General features: G+C 31.9%; 1 protein-coding gene across 1 annotated transcript in view; it reads right to left on the bottom strand.

Moving 5' to 3' along the window:
- LOC118194967 (degenerin unc-8-like) overlaps positions 1 to 15563 on the bottom strand; it is a 194026-nt gene extending 178463 nt beyond the window's left edge. Inside the window, exons 1-3 of the mRNA XM_085821410.1 lie at positions 15451 to 15563; positions 10310 to 10526; positions 3423 to 3562 (exon numbers count right to left, since the gene is read on the bottom strand). Coding sequence (XP_085677536.1) covers positions 3423 to 3562; positions 10310 to 10526; positions 15451 to 15563 — 470 coding nt within the window. The remainder of the gene's footprint in view (positions 1 to 3422; positions 3563 to 10309; positions 10527 to 15450) is intronic.
- Positions 15564 to 16216: the final 653 nt, after the last annotated feature.

Here is a 16216-nt window from a genome sequence, read left to right as displayed (position 1 = left end):
TTTGAGTCAGTCTGAGCTCTTTATCAGGAACCAAGAAATTTGCAAGATTGAGAGTCTTGCCGATTTTTCAGTCTTGTAAACACGGCTAAAAAAGCGAAAGCCGATTTCTAGTCTGGTGAGAGTCAACAAAAGTAGATATGGGAGTAAAGTTAAAAAAAATACGGTAATAGTTTAAGACACATATAACCTTACAGGGTTACATGACTTTCCGTACAACCAATTGTCAATGTATCAGAGGGAGAAATTATAAGAGTTTTTTTTTTTTTTTTACACCCAGGTTCACTTCCAACTTTACACTTTTTCCGTCAAACAAAAATGGAGATGTAGGAGATTGAGAATTCGCATCTCTGTGTTTGCATCGCATTAAAGCAGCGTGTATACTGTGTATTGTGTAGCATCTGAATTTACAGTAACTAATGTCACCGGGCAAAATTATTTTATGCCTCGTAAGCACACTAGCGTACAACGAGAAAACTGTTGGAAAAAAGCAATTTAAAAACAATATACTTATTTATTAATCACATTTTAACGTAACTCATTTGATATAATTAATTATTATGTAGGGATTTTGTTTACAGCCGTTTACTTTCTATCATACTATATAGGCCATTCTGTGTAACGCACACATGTAATAAATAATAAAAAAGTATTTATTATAATCCAAATCCTCTCTGTTAAAAGCATAAAGGTAATTAAAAACAAAAATTGTATATTTTCAGAAAAATATATATTTATGTGCAAATTTTAATAACAACTTATAATCTTTAAGTTGGATAATATTTAATAGAATGACTAATTTAATGAACGATAATCTATAAAAGTTTGAATTAAATTTCACTGCGTAGGTTTTTATATTTAATAACCTATCATCGTATTATAAAATATTTTTTGACATTTCTATATTTGTCGTCTCTCACCAGGGTGATAATTAATTAACGTATGTAAGAAAAGGGTTCCTAAAATTAAGGAAAACTTGTTTTCAACGACTGCTCAATGTCTCCAAACTGCTATCGCGCAGCTCTTAGATTTACCTAAACTGACAGTAAACTCTACTTTAAGCCTTTTATAACCTTTCCCTGTGATTTGTATTCTTAAATTGCTTAAGTTTTATCTTGACGTTTATGTTCTGTTAATCTCACAAAAAGCGGTGATTTGTTCTGTAATTAGACGTGCTGCGTAAGCTGCTAAGTTCTAATGAAAAGGTTTACATTAAATCTTCTACATTCAGTTTGTACTTCACTGGAAAAATAAGGCGGGATCATAAGTCTCCTAATTTTCTACGTGAAGCCAGAATTAAGCACTTAAATAATTAAATTCCGTACGACTGAAAAATACAGACGGCTGCCAAACTTTGTTTCTCATTAGGTTTAGTTCCGTGGAAGTCATTTATTAATTGCTTTCACGTTTGAAACATTCAATTAATTTCCTTTTAGATGTATTCTATTTCTATGTGATTCATTTAATTACAAAAATACAGGGCAAAATAATTTTAAACATATTATCAGGACTTGTACCATACATCTACCAGGTCACTATAATACATTCTCTATTATCATCTTCAGAATTTTTATCTTAGTTAAATTAACTCCGTGAGTAAGCTGAAGTGTCCGTTTAAGAAAATTAATTGAATATCCTTCTGCTTTTAGATTACAAGGGCTTAAAAACTCTTCTGTGATTTGTAAGCATTTAAACATAACGTCCTTCTATTATGGTTCACTGTTTATTAATAGGATTCTCGATATTTACATAGCAAAATAGAAACCGTTTTATTACCTTTGAATATTTGCTAATAAGCTTCCTTCTACTGAGTAATTAAAACATATCATACTTGTTATGAGCATCAAACGTTTGAATGCTAGAAGTACGTTTTCAGTTTCCAGTAATGGAAAGGGGAAAGTCCACCTGGGGTTCCAACCATAAAATCTGTAGAGAAATTCAAATAGCCAGATTTAATATATTTAAGACTATTAGGAGAACTAAATGTTAGGATGGTATTTTGCCTTGTAACTAACCGACCATCATTACATGATTTGGTTCTTCTGCTATAAAAGTTAGTTCATATGTTTTGTTTTCACATAATTGTAGTATTGTGATGAAAACATGACTAAGAAAAGCTCGGGAAATTAGGTGAATATATCCTGATATACACATGTTGAATTCTAATTACTTACAAAAAGGATAATAACTCTTTAATGTCAAAAAAATGGTATTATTTAACTGTCTTAAATTCATTTCTTATTCATTTTTTGGTTAAAATGGTGGAGGTATTCATGTAGAGAGCCTGTGATAACAATAGATTGAGAAACGTTTAATAGATAATATATATTTGCTTTAGTATATGAGTCTTTTCATTTCTCTTTTTTCATATATATGAAGACGCGCTAATATCATTTAACTTAGGTAAATGTTATTAATCCGTATTCCCCAATACAAAGTTCAAGTGCCATCGATCTCTTCTGCTTGTCCTCAATGAGAAGACAGGAAGATCAGCAACGGAAACTGGAAAAAAGTACAGAATTCATCGGATGTCTGAAGCAAAAACCAAAACAGTGTCTGTAAACCTTCAATTAACAAAACTGTATTTCTATCCATATCTCTCTCTACAAGGTATAGAGGTATCCATGTCCAGTGAAAAGTGAGTAATAATTAAAGCATAAAAAGTTCGATAATTAAAAGAAATAGCATATACAAAACCCAAGGAAACGCGTCAGGTTTAAAAGAGGCATCAGAATTCGGACATAAGCAGAGATATTCAAATAATAAAAAGAGGGAACAAAAGGGTCGTCTGCTTTGGAATACACCCAAGAACTCATAAAAGTTGGAGCCTGTTAATGGTATATCTGTAACTTAATTCTTCTCTGTAAATTAGCACTAAAAGATAAACGTACATAGTTATGAAAATTTATATAGCTTGTTTAAGATTCCATAGTCGAAATCAAGTCATTTCTTATATGTATATGTCCGACATGTCTTGCTATTTGCAATTTTATTGCAGTTTTTTTTATTTCATTACTTCTTTCCTTTTTTTTTCCGCTACGAGCTTTACAAATTGTAATCAGATTTAGAGCTGTAAGTGAGTAAAACTTTATTAAGCTGAAATCAAGCGTGACACATTATATTAAGCCTATTGGACCAGTCGAGCCAAGGTCAGATTTGGCACATTAACATCCAACGTCAAATATAAATTTTATTCCAATTCTTATTAGATTCAATAAAGAGTATTAAACAATTTATTGTTTGGAAGATATTTCTTACGTCTTAGAATGCTTTTATACCAGATTAAGAGCATCTACATTTAATATAACTATTTAAAAATGAAATTACAATTGTTTGGTTTTATACTACAGTTAGAATTCATCATTTTATAAATATTGTTTATGTATTTAGTTCTATTAGGAAATATGAGAATTAGAAATACATACTTGTAAGTAGGTAGAGAATCCAGGAGTTGTCTCATTTCTTCCAAATAATAGATATCAGCTTCCTTCGCAAAGATCTTTGGTATCAGGTTCAAAGCGCATACTGTAACTGCAGGGAATTCTAATTCCTTTACAGCCGTGTTCTAGGCATAAACAAGATAATTTAGAATACTAAATGCGAGTTTACTGTTAATAAGAAAATTATTGTTAATAAAATATTGCAACGCAACTTAGAGAAAGTTAAACAATATGGAAAAATTGACTTTATAAGGTATTTCTCTTCTTAGTATGCCTTCGTAGTGTAGTGGGCAGCAGGCTGGGCGCGTATTCCAGAGGTTCGCGGTCCGATTCCCGGCGAGGGCGTTGCTCATTTTTCATCTTTCCTGCTTCCAAAAAATACCTAATGTCTCTACAACTTGAATAAGGTTTTTACAAAATTATCTAAAAATATTTACTTACAGAAGATATTGACAAAACTATACATAAGGTGTAATGGTACATAAGATGTGCAATGGTACATAAAATGTGTAATAATAGATAAGATATAATAAATAATATTTTTATTATGAATCAGAGGGCTCTACTAGATGTACTTCTTTTATGTCGCAAAATAAAATCTTTCATATTGAATTACATTACCATAGCGCTTTACGAACGATTCGAAAACATGAAATAGACTGTTTTGTAGTATATCTTTTACAATGCGACGGTGACGTCTTTCATTTTCTCAATTGAAGAAAAAACGTTTCTGATCAATTGCTTATTTCAATGTTCAATGTTGAGAATACCCAGAAGGCACCTGGTGCTGAATCTGGCCTTCATAGAGGATGTTCTAATGCGTTCTAATCGAATTTCAGAATTACGTCAAGTGTTACAGCAGCAAAGGTGCTGGCCCTAGTCCTGGAAAAAATACCACTATTTCTTGAACAAATACGTTTTTCTTTTTAATGGCTTAATGCATATGTATTTTCAAAACATTTGTATAATAGTAACTTCTTCCTCTCTGCCTGTGATTTAGAAGTGTTGATATACGTATTGCAATAGTTTGTTTACGAGAATATGCTTTAGCTGTCATCCGCATATAACAGCATTCAACGTATTTCTAGAATTTAAATACTAAAGTCCGGGTAAGAATTTCACGTCTATATGCATGTCGTGACATTTCAAGTATTTCATTACTATTGTTTCTAAATTTTATACAAAATTCAATAAAATTAATCAATCAAGTTCCTTCTGAACTAATTTTTAGTTTCTCCAATCACTGTCTAGAACTCTCAACTATCCCCGAGTGCCTGAAAGTTGGAAATAAGAGGAATAAAATCTGTGATGAGTACAACTCGTATCATTCGATAAATCTCTTGCCAGGCTTCGGAAAAGTTTTGGAACCCAGAAATTGCATATTTACAGCAATGATTTGCTAAATAATAATCAGTCCAAATTTAAGTTGACTTTTAACAAGTCATGCAATCAATTCAGCTGTTCAACAAGTTAGCAATAATAAAATTAACCAATTTCGTTCTGCAATAAAATGTCTTAAAATCAGCTTTTGATTCTCTATAGAGGCCAACAGTTTTGCAATCTCTGAATTCCTTTAATAGCCCTCAAAATTTGTTCCCATTTATTCAAGATTATTTCAGAAACGGAGAATGTGTGATTGTTTACAACACTGAAGTTGTGCATAATCAACTGTGAAGGTATCTCCGAGGCCTCGCATGATTGCAGACCTCTGGCATATGCGTGTCAACAGCATTGCCTATCAATGGCAAAACCACTCAAAGGTTCTTGCTTTCGCAGACAATATTTATTTCGTTATAAGCGATTGTACCAGAAATATTTTATAAAATAATTATAATGAAACTTAAGCTACTTAACGAACATTACAAAATTCAAAAATTGGCAATCTCACATAGTAAGTCTCAAGTCATATTAATCCATAGACCAAGAACAAAAGATATGAAAAATCATACGTCTGAACATTTACAATCAAAAGATCAAGTCTGTGAATATAATCAGATACCTTGGGTAAACAACTGCCACGAAAGTTTTTTGGATTTCTCACTTAAAAAATATAAAGCTTCGTACAACATCGGTAGTTAACTGTTTACGACGAATACATGGAATATAATTGGAGTTTAAATCCTCAAATAACATTCTTCTAAATGCATTTACTTCACTGAATTACGGATTTATAATTTGACACAACCATGACAGTGAGGAAGAGTAGATGTTAAATAGAGTAGATGTTCAAAGGCATTTTACTCCGAGTGTATCGAACAACTTCAAATGTAAGTCGATGCAGAAATTTAAAGCACTAACATGAAATTTTTTCATCTTATCTAAGCTTCAGAATTTAATAATCAGATCTTTCTGTTACCCAACTATGAAAACAAAAATAATCCCAATATTATTCATTCAGCATTTCGCTTCAACAAAATAAAATTCACCATGTATAACAAAAATTTAAGTAATTTATCTCCAGTTGTATACACTGATGCATAAGAAATTGAAGGAAAAGGTGGTTCAGCAGTCTATTTTGAAGTTGCTTCTTTAAATATCATCAAATGGAAATATCATCTCCATAAAAATAATAATGTTTTTCAGGCTGAATTGTCAGCCATAAAGCAGTGATTGAATTAGCCATCCTCAAATATCTCAATGAAATTTCCATAAACTCTGACTTCCAAGCAGTTATTTTAACGATTAAGAATTCCTTACCTTACTTTTCATTAATTTCCCCCACAAATTATCTTCTTCCTTTAATACCAAACTAAAAAATTCAAATTTCATGGATGAAGGTTCATAGTGGTCATTTTAATAATGATCAAACACATGAATAAGCCGAAGAAGCAACTATTAATCGAAATTATATTGAAACGATCCTTCCATGGTCTCCTTGAAGTTTCATATACCAACTAAAGCAACTGGCTTCTAAATATTAGCAAGATTTGTGGAATAAAGCTTCATTAGGAAGACGTATACATATAATTTAATTCCAAATATAAGCTTTAAATCCCTGTACTCGAACCCTTCATTAAATTACTACATAACAGAACACGGCCCCTTCCCTACAGATTTCTACTCAAGAAATATGTTAAAAATCTGAGACTGTGCATGTGGAGAACAGGGCACTCCTGATCATTATGTTTTCCCTTCCCCATAACTGAGGCTGCCCCATAAATTCTCTAAAAAATTATCTCCAGGTATTTCAAAGGCTTCTAGTTATTGATGAACATCAATATCTTAAATTTAAAAATTAAGAAATTCTCTTCGTTCAGCCTAGATCTTTTCAAGTATACGTTCTTACATATTGCATAAATTTAATGAGCTGTGAATATGTTTAAAAGGATTCCATTCATGAACTTTATAAACTGTAATAACTTACCCCAACATACCATTTTTCGTGCATTTCTTAAATTCTGTTGGTTTCATTTTAAATTTATTTCCTGAATTTTCAATTTAATAACTAATTCCGTAATTTTATTTCGTCTTTCTAGCGTTAATAATTTATTCTGATGGTTTAAATACACTAATTTGTAAGTGCTGCAAAGTGAATACGCTGCCCTCGATGTCATATTATTTGCACTATACAGCATAAAAATTTAACGCCCCCCTTATTCAGCACCAGAGGTGTTATTAGTCCCCAAACTCACTTTTTGGCCAAATCACGTTTCAAATTGTAAATGTTCTCGCCATGTATTATTAAAAAAAATCAGATACTGAAGAATCTGTCTGCATGTATGCAGTTTCATTGCGTTATGGAAAAATGATGGAACATCCGGACAACTAATTTTTTAGTCTTCAACCCGAATATGTGCCACCCGGGAGACCAAATTTCGAATTTCGAATTTGTTCTTTATTCATTTCATATTTTGTAAAAAATCGATAAATATTTTTTATCAACCTAGCACTTTTAAAGTGAGCACTGTTCGAAATGAAATATTTTTATCTTTAGCGCACAAGACATTTTCCATTCGGCAAATCAGATATTTATGTATCAATTTTAATCAACAAACTCAGCTATTTGAAAGCAATATATTGCCACTGCCGGAAATAAAATGCTTTTAATTTCCACGCGTTGGCGTACCAACGCGACCATTCAGAAAGCTTAAGATATTTAACTTTCATACTTAAGATGGGAAGTATTGAATAAGATCTTAAGCGCTTCAAAAGCAACAAACACAGTTCTTAAGAATATTTTTTCTATTTTTGAACGTGATTTTAATTAAAATTATTCAGTATCTAATCAGAAATCTTAAAAATATTTTTATAAAAGTACACTAACTGATTAAAATCATTATATATTTTTTTCTTTTTTAAGATAAATATTTTAGGTGGAATGCCACGCGAGCAGTTGGTTTTTAAAGAAACAATATGCATAATATCAAAACAATATATGGCATCCCCTAGCACAATATCAAGAATTCTAAAAATAGTCGTTTTTAAATGCTTTGTGATTTTTCTGTTGAGTTATACGTGGCATAAGTACGATGAGCGTGATATTTAATAACAAAATTGACCTTATAAAAAGTGAATAATAAGGAAACAAATTCACTGTTATTCATCTTAGCAAGAATCTTGTTTTGTAATTCATCTTAGCAAGAATCTTGTTTTGTAATTCATCTTAGCAAGAATCTTGTTTTGTAATTCATCTTAGCAAGAATCTTGTTTTGTAATTCATCTTAGCAAGAAAATTGAACATTGATATAACGAACTGAGAAAAGGTGAAAACAATAGAAAAATATGTGCCAACATTAAAAAAACATAAGGGAATTTTAAACACATATGTTACTTTCAAAATGTTAGATTTTGCTGTTGAACTGTATGTGGTGCAAGTGCGAAGAAAGCAATTCTTAATAATAAAGCTAAAAAAAGAAAAAAAATGTGTTAACAGGACTGAGTCCAAGAGATTTTTTAGGCTATTCTCAAAATAATTGAGCCAGGGAAAATTTGTTCAATATTATTAGAACGATTCATTATAATATTGAGTGTTTTTGATATTTGTTGAAAACGTTTCGATTTCCATGGAATTAAACTAAAACATGATACTTCTTTGAACAAAAATAACACTACCTGATTATATAGGTGGGTGAGTAGTTATCCATTAATGATCGGCCACCCGTCCCGGCGATTGAATATGTTGGCTGCTTAATTGTTTTTGCGGTTTCTGTAGGTATTACGGGAACGTCAGTCATTTTTTCTTAGAAATTTGATCAAGAAGCAAAATTCCCTAAGCAAATAGACCTCAATATTCCTTGTTATAATAAATAATACGAGTATATCCTAAACCACCAGATGTAAAATGTTTAATTTAAATGAGCAGCATTGATCTTTTATATTGTTGGAAAGTTTTAATTTTAATTTTATAGATCACTTTGCGTATTTTGCGTATTCTAGTCGTACACCCGTATGACTTTCTGGATGAGAAGATAGTAAAATGCCAACGGCTTCGACCATAATTCCTGGTGAATACTTAATTAACTACTGCTCATCCATTAAAGAAAATAAATGCTTAGGTATAAAGTATTCCGTTGCTCTGGATATGATCCAAATAAGCATTGAATAAAACACTTAGGAAAATCTGTGTCAAAAATGATTTGTAAATACCATATTTTATGAGTGAATCGAAAAGCGTTAGTGTTCAGAGAAAATTAATCAGTAAAAATCAATGGAAAGTAATGATTCAAATTTAAAAAGAAACCTAATTTGATTAACGAACCTATGGGACAGGAAACTGGCTACTTAGAAACCTTCATGTCAGTATTTTACCTCCATCTCTCCATGGAACACGACAATATAAATATGTAACTGTAACAGATCTGCTTTTTATCTAGTAAATAGAGATGGTAATTTAATATATACTCAGACAAGCCTTTTCATTTTTCTTGGGTGCTAGTAGTATAATATATCAGAAAGAGATTATATCTCTTAAATTTAAATTATGATCTTTTAATAATAATATTAATACAAAATTTTAATAATTTTGAAAGGAAAAAGGATTTGGAGTTCATTAACAAACAAGATACTTTGTAATATATATATATATATATGTACGTTATGTTATTTTCCAGGTATTCTTAAAATGCTTTTAATGCTGGTTTAAACTGCTTGTATGTTATTTCCATTTTTTGATGTGTGTCACAAATCATCATTATCGTATTCATGATTTAATCTGATAGCGACTGATTTCGTTTTACGCAAAGGGTAAGCTTATTTAATTTCGTGATGTTAAGGGATATGAATTATGTTAAGGGTACATTTTTTGCAGTTATGCAGAAAGGGTATAATTTAAACATTAAGATATTATAAATAAAATTATGCTGCTATGGTAAAAGAAGTATAAAATGTAAAAAATTAAAAATAGTTTTAAATGTATATTGCAGTATGCTTGAATTATGTATTTTATAAGGTAATAACTACAATATTTTAGGACAAAATTATTGATAAATGTCTAACGCAGGAAAAAAGAGCCGGTAGATATCTAAAGTAATGTGAATTACATCAATTTCTTAAATTTATTTTTAACAAGACTCAAACAATAAAGAAGGAAAATTACTGCCTGCAAAGTGACTCGAAATATTTCCAGCTGTTTTCAAAATTCGTAGATACAATGGTTCTTTTCATTGGTGTTGAAAACATTCTTTCGCATTAACGTCTTACTGATTTAATTAATGATTCGCCCTCAAACTCATTAAGAAGCTATTATGAAAGACGCTTACATTCTTCTTCTTTAGAGACTTAAGATCGTTTGTCTCTTAAGAAGGCTTCTTAGTGCAAGAAAATTATCATTTTCGACGTAGACAATAGTAGCTGCTATTCATAGAAAGGAATTCTTAAAATTAAAATATGAATAAACTAAAAAATGCTTACTATGGATGGGACTAAACGCTTACTTTGGATCTCAATATTGTTGGATAAGCCAAGTACTCCTGCAGAACTCTGTAAGTCATACAACCCATAGCGGCAGCTATGAGCAAGATGATGACTAACCAAACAGCGCGTCTTAGACGAGACGGTGCTTTTACGACGTGGGATATTCCAGCAGCAGAAATACGATTGGCAAGAAAGTCCGCTAGGAGACTTAATTCACCTGATCGATGCCTTTTGCGCCTAAAATTGAAGTAAGTACATGTAAGAAATTTTAATGCAATATTACTCTGTTGACTCCAGCTCGAGAAACTGGACGAGAGAAATGTCGATAAGTACAAGAAAATTATCTCATTCTTTTCGTGAATTTCCAAATATTCGATTTTGAATAAAACTCTTGAAAAATTCGGAAAATTTAAAAATATTCTTTTTCATTTGATAAACTAAAACTTCACGAACCTGACAATCAGATATTATCCATCAAATTGTGAAAGTAAACTAAGACCTTTTTACATGACAGTAATATCATTAAGCTGAAATCTCAAATTATAATACTTATTCTCAATACTTTGCAGCAGTAAGGTTTAGCTGAGATTCATTGTATAAGGTAATATAAAACTCTCGTATTAAATGCTTTAACAAATAGCAGGAATTTTATTACCTGCTCTTCCAAAGAACTGTCAAGAATGGCCTGAAAAAGCATGAACGAAAATTTCTCAGACATAACAGTTTTCAAATTTTGTTATATTGATGTTGTAATGTCTACGCTGTTACAGTGCCTTAGAATAACCATGATGATTTCGTTTTTGCCGTTGACGATAGTCACAGTTAAATCAATTACAGAAAATACTTCATCAGAGTAAATTATGGGTAAAAGTTTTGATAATACTGAAATATGCATAAATTTTGATAAACATAATGTCAGTGGAAAACAAGAGAAGCCAGAATATTTTTCATTCACTGAAATATTTTTATACCATCCAGTAGATACATTAATGCACATTTGGGTATGTCAAAACGTCGAAAATATAAATAATTTTTAAACAAGTCTTTTCAGCAAATTTTTTTTTTAAGTTCTTGCATGTCGAAAAATAAATAAATTACCAATCCTACCTCAGAGAAAAAAAAGGAAGGAAAATAAAATCATTAATAGATTCTTATTAGAAAATATTAGATATTAGGGCTTTTAAAGATTTGAACTCACGACTGGAATCTTGAACCCAGTAATTTTTTATTCCATCTACTCAGCCTGCCTTTAACCAGTGACCTAGCAGCTGGTAGTTGACTTTATATATTTTTACGTATATACGAAAACTAGAGTTGCGACTTTCACAATAGTTACGGAGAGGATTTAAGTTACTGACTTCCAATTTTCTAAATTTGGGAGAGTAGACAATAATAGCTGCTTTTTTCGAATTCTTATTCTTCATCAAATATCCTTGTAATAATTGTATTCATTTAACATTCTGCGCGATTTTGTAACCATCTTAATTAAATTCCTTAAATTTATTAAGAAAAAGGGAGAGATGTATAAATAATAGCAATAATTACATTACTATGTTTTGAAATCTATAATTTATTGCGATCTCTTCAATCGCTATTATATCCACTGCAATTTAGGGTTAGAAACTGTTTGGTTACTATATCAACATATAGTCACATTACCCTTCACCCTTTGGGGACTAAAAGTTCGTCTCTTGTGCTTGGAAAAGAAAGGTTTATAAATTGATTCTTGCTACTGATGTGTAATGGATAACAAAAACAAAAGGTGGGTAAAAGTTCCATCTCCTAGTTGTACTGTGCTTTTTATATGCTGCCTTCACCCTCAAAGGTATCGGAGATACTCCGAATTTCCATAAAAGCTAGGACTTAATGTTTTTCTTTAACACGTAACGCTTCTATTTTTGTTTTTCTGTAAATAACTTTTAGGATTCCATAATGTAATTCAGCTAAGACAGTTGCATCACTATTGGTCTCATTACTGACAGAACATTGTAGAGGCCACTTTGAACTGTCTAATGCTAAGAATGATGGCCCATGCCACCATAGGGATATGTTCGGTAGAAGTTTAGGCTCGATTCCTCTAGAAGGAAGATCGGCAGGATTCTGTTTCGACGAAATATAGCTCCACTGTTGATAGGGAATAGCATCTAATATTTCTGAAGATCTGTTTGCCACAAAAGACTTCTATTTTCGAGGATGAGCTGCTAACCAACAGAGAACAACCTTAGAATCAGTCCAAGCGTGAAAGGAAATTTCAGTACTGGAGAAAGCTTTACGGACAGCTTTGATTAATCTGGCAACAAGCAATGTACCTAGGAGTTCCAGTCTAGGTATGGACACTTGTTTAATGGGAGCAACTTTGGTTTTAGCAACGACCAAATTGACTTCATTTCTGTCGTGAGATATTGGTTGAACACAATAGATGACAGCAGCGTAAGCAGATTCTGACGCGTCACAAAAACCGTACTCATAGATTTGGTTAGATGTAGTTTGAAGCCACCTCGAAATTTTAACATTTCTGAGAACCTTAAGATCTTCTTGAAGTCGCTGCAACTTCTCTTCCCATTCTTTAGGCAGTGGGGCATCCCAGTCAAGTTTTAAAAACCACAACTTCTGATAAAATATTTTCAACTTGACTGTACATGGTGATAGCAAGCCAAGAGGATCAAAGATTTTAGAAGATTGAGAAATGAACCTTCTTTTAGTAATTTCAGTACCGAAATCCATAGAAATGTTAAATAAAAACACGTCTTCGGTAGAGTTCCAAAACAGCCCTAAAGTTTTGGCACATTCATCTGAGTGAACTTCCAGGTCACCTTCTTCATGATTATCGATGGATAAATTTTCGAGAAGCTTAGAGCAGTTTGATCTCCATTTCCTATTGAATCCACGTTTCTCTAATAGCTGTGAAAGCTTAGTGCATAAGTCAACTGCTTCCTGTAAACTGTTTGATCCAGATAAACAATCATCTACATAGAAATCATTTTTAAGAACGGAAGATACATGAGAATGATCCTGTTGTACATCCAAAGCAATTTGTCACAAACAGCGTGTCGCTAAAAATGGTGCAGATTCAGTGCCATAAGTAACTGTACATAATTTATATGTCTGCATTTTTGAATTAACAGATTCTCTCCAAACAATTGTTTGTAAATGTTGATCCTCATTATCTACCAAAATCTGGCGGTACATTTTTTCTATGTCATCAGAAAAAGCTATTTTATGTATACGAAAGTTGAGCAATATTGAAAATATATCTCGTTGTAGTGTTGCACCTACCCCTAAAACAGAGTTCAAAGGAACTGAATTTTTAGGTTTACACGATCCGTCAAATACTACACGAAGTTTAGTAGTAGAGCTACTTGGTTTAACAATAGCATGATGCGGTAGATAATATACTTGCTTATTTTCTTCAGTCTGAACAACTGGAACCATATGATTCAAAGTTTCGTATTCTTGCATGAACTCCTTGTATTGCCTACTAAGTTCTTTATCTAAATCAAACTTTCTTTCCATGGATAGAAGACGAGGAAATAGCCAAAGGTTGAGAGTCGCCTAACTCCTCAGCTTTACTGAAAATGGGCAGTCGGACAACAAATCTGCCGTTTTCGTTTACTCGATAATTTTCTTTAAAATGTTTCTCACAAAACTCTTCTTCAACCGTTGACTTCTGATTTTAGAACGTTAATTCTTCCAACTCCCAAAAACGCTTAAGTGTTGCATCGACGTTATCCTCAATATATAAACTAATGCGATTAACACTAATGAGATGCGGAGTATTGCCTTTTGTTTTAATTCTGCCCCATACAACCCAACCAAAAATAGTATTTTATGCAATTACATTTTTATAGCCAACAATCTTCCCTGGCTGAAGCAGAGAAAAGAAATAGTAGCTCCAATTATCACGTCTATTTGTTTGAGCGTACTGAAATTCGGATCTGCAAGATTAATTGAATTCAAATAATCAAGGTCTTTGCTGTCAATCTTTACTGAAGGCAAATGCGAAGTTAAATTTTTAAGAATATATGCTTGTATTAAAACAACATTTTTTTCCAACTCAGATTACGGAAACAATTTTACATTTGCATAACCACGAGTCAAAGCTGCTTCAGAATCATTAAGTCCCTTTACGCAAATACGAGCATTTTGCCTGCGTATATTTAATAGTCGAATAAATGATTCACAGATAAAAGAAGCTTCTCCACTGACAAAAAGAATGATACATTCATGACCTTGACCAGAAGAATCGTAAATTATTACTGCCGCCGTTGGTAAAAATGAAGTACTCTGACCCTGAATAGAAAAACTCAAAATATTATCTTGTTCGTCTGAATTAGAAATTTATTCATCAGATGGAGATGAATTTGACACCACTACGTTATTACTTTTAATATCTTCATGCAGTAAAGTATGGTGTTTTGCTTTACAAATAGAACTCAAAGTTTGCGATAAACAAAATTTTACTTGATGATTTCCAAAACAATTGAAGCATAATACATTCTTCCGGATGATATTTTTCCTAGTCGTAATATCTGCACCTTTAAATTTATAACACCTTGATAAAATATGAGAACTATTACAATGCTGACATTTTAGAACAGAATGTTTATTATTATGTAAAACATTCTTCGAAACAGAGCACTGATTTTTATGCGATACTCGCTTTTCAGTATTATGAGTGTTTAACATTTCAAGTGAAACACATCTTGAGTTTAAGAATTCCAAAAAACATTCTAAGGTAGGAAATTCTTCTTCACCATTTTTTGTGACCATAAATGTCGCGTTTCCGGATCGATCTTTTGCAGCAAAAAATAAATTAGTCAAACATCTCTAGACGAAGCCTTTTCGCCAATAGATTTTAATCCACGGATAACTTCATCAGATGTATCAGATAGTTTTCTTAGATTAACAGAATCAGCGCTAGTAATTTTGGGTTGCTCAAGAAATGTTCTGACAAGCGACATGACAATATGATTTTTTCTATCATAACGATTTATCAATTCGTCCCAAGCCTCATCATATGTAGTTTCGGAAATTGGAATCTGCTTAACAATAGCAGCTGGTTCGTCTGTTAAAAGTCCTATCAAATATTGGAATTTTCGCTAATTGGTATGAACTGTCGCCATGTACAGATCTTTAAAATTAAGCCGATCAGTATATTTACCATTGAAACTCGGGAATGTTTAAACGAGGAAGTTTAAAGCTAGCTCCAACTGCAGTGGGATTTGACATCAAAACATTTCTGGGAGTTGCGGATTCAATGACGGATTGATACATTACTTTCATTTCAAAATATTTAGCTTCGAATTCAGCAATTTCAGAAGCTTCTTCGGGTAAAGCAGCATCATATTGATCAAAGTCCTTAAATATTTGTTCAATTCCTTTCTAATCGTGCTTTTAATTCCGTTAAACTTAGCTGATTATTGAAACTATTGTGAAGCCGGGTTAGGGTAGATTTCATTCGTCCTCTTAATCTTTTAAGATCAGCTTCACTTAAATCTGTCATTATTACCATGAATAATGATTAATAAGCACAAATAACTTCAACAAGACACTTAGACAGCAAAAAATATTTCCACTTATCTTTCTAACGTTACGCAGACGATTCGCAGTTCCAGTGCTTAAAAGTTCGTTAAACACAGTTCTAAAGCATATAATTACAACATATTAAATATCATGAAATGCCTCACCTGGGGAACCAAATAGTTGCCTTGAACTAAAAAGCATGGTACTACTTTGGTAGACGGTTGCACGGTTTTTTGGCGATTTACTTTGGCGCAATTGTTGGCGCGGTTTTTACAATCGTCAGCCATCTTGAAAAACGCCGTTTTTTCGTTATTTTCCGCATAGTAAAGTATTCGAAACTTTAAAAAAATAAATATCGTTAAAATTAATTAATTAATTTTTTTGTTGAAAACATTGTTTTTCAA

This window comes from Stegodyphus dumicola, chromosome 7 (genome assembly GCF_044657685.1).
Source record: "Stegodyphus dumicola isolate Sdum_Otavi_A_Nest chromosome 7, ASM4465768v1".
Classification (NCBI taxonomy): Eukaryota; Metazoa; Arthropoda; class Arachnida; order Araneae; family Eresidae; genus Stegodyphus; species Stegodyphus dumicola.
The sequence above is the reverse complement of the archived record's forward strand: the minus strand, read 5'-3'. Positions and strand labels throughout refer to the sequence as shown.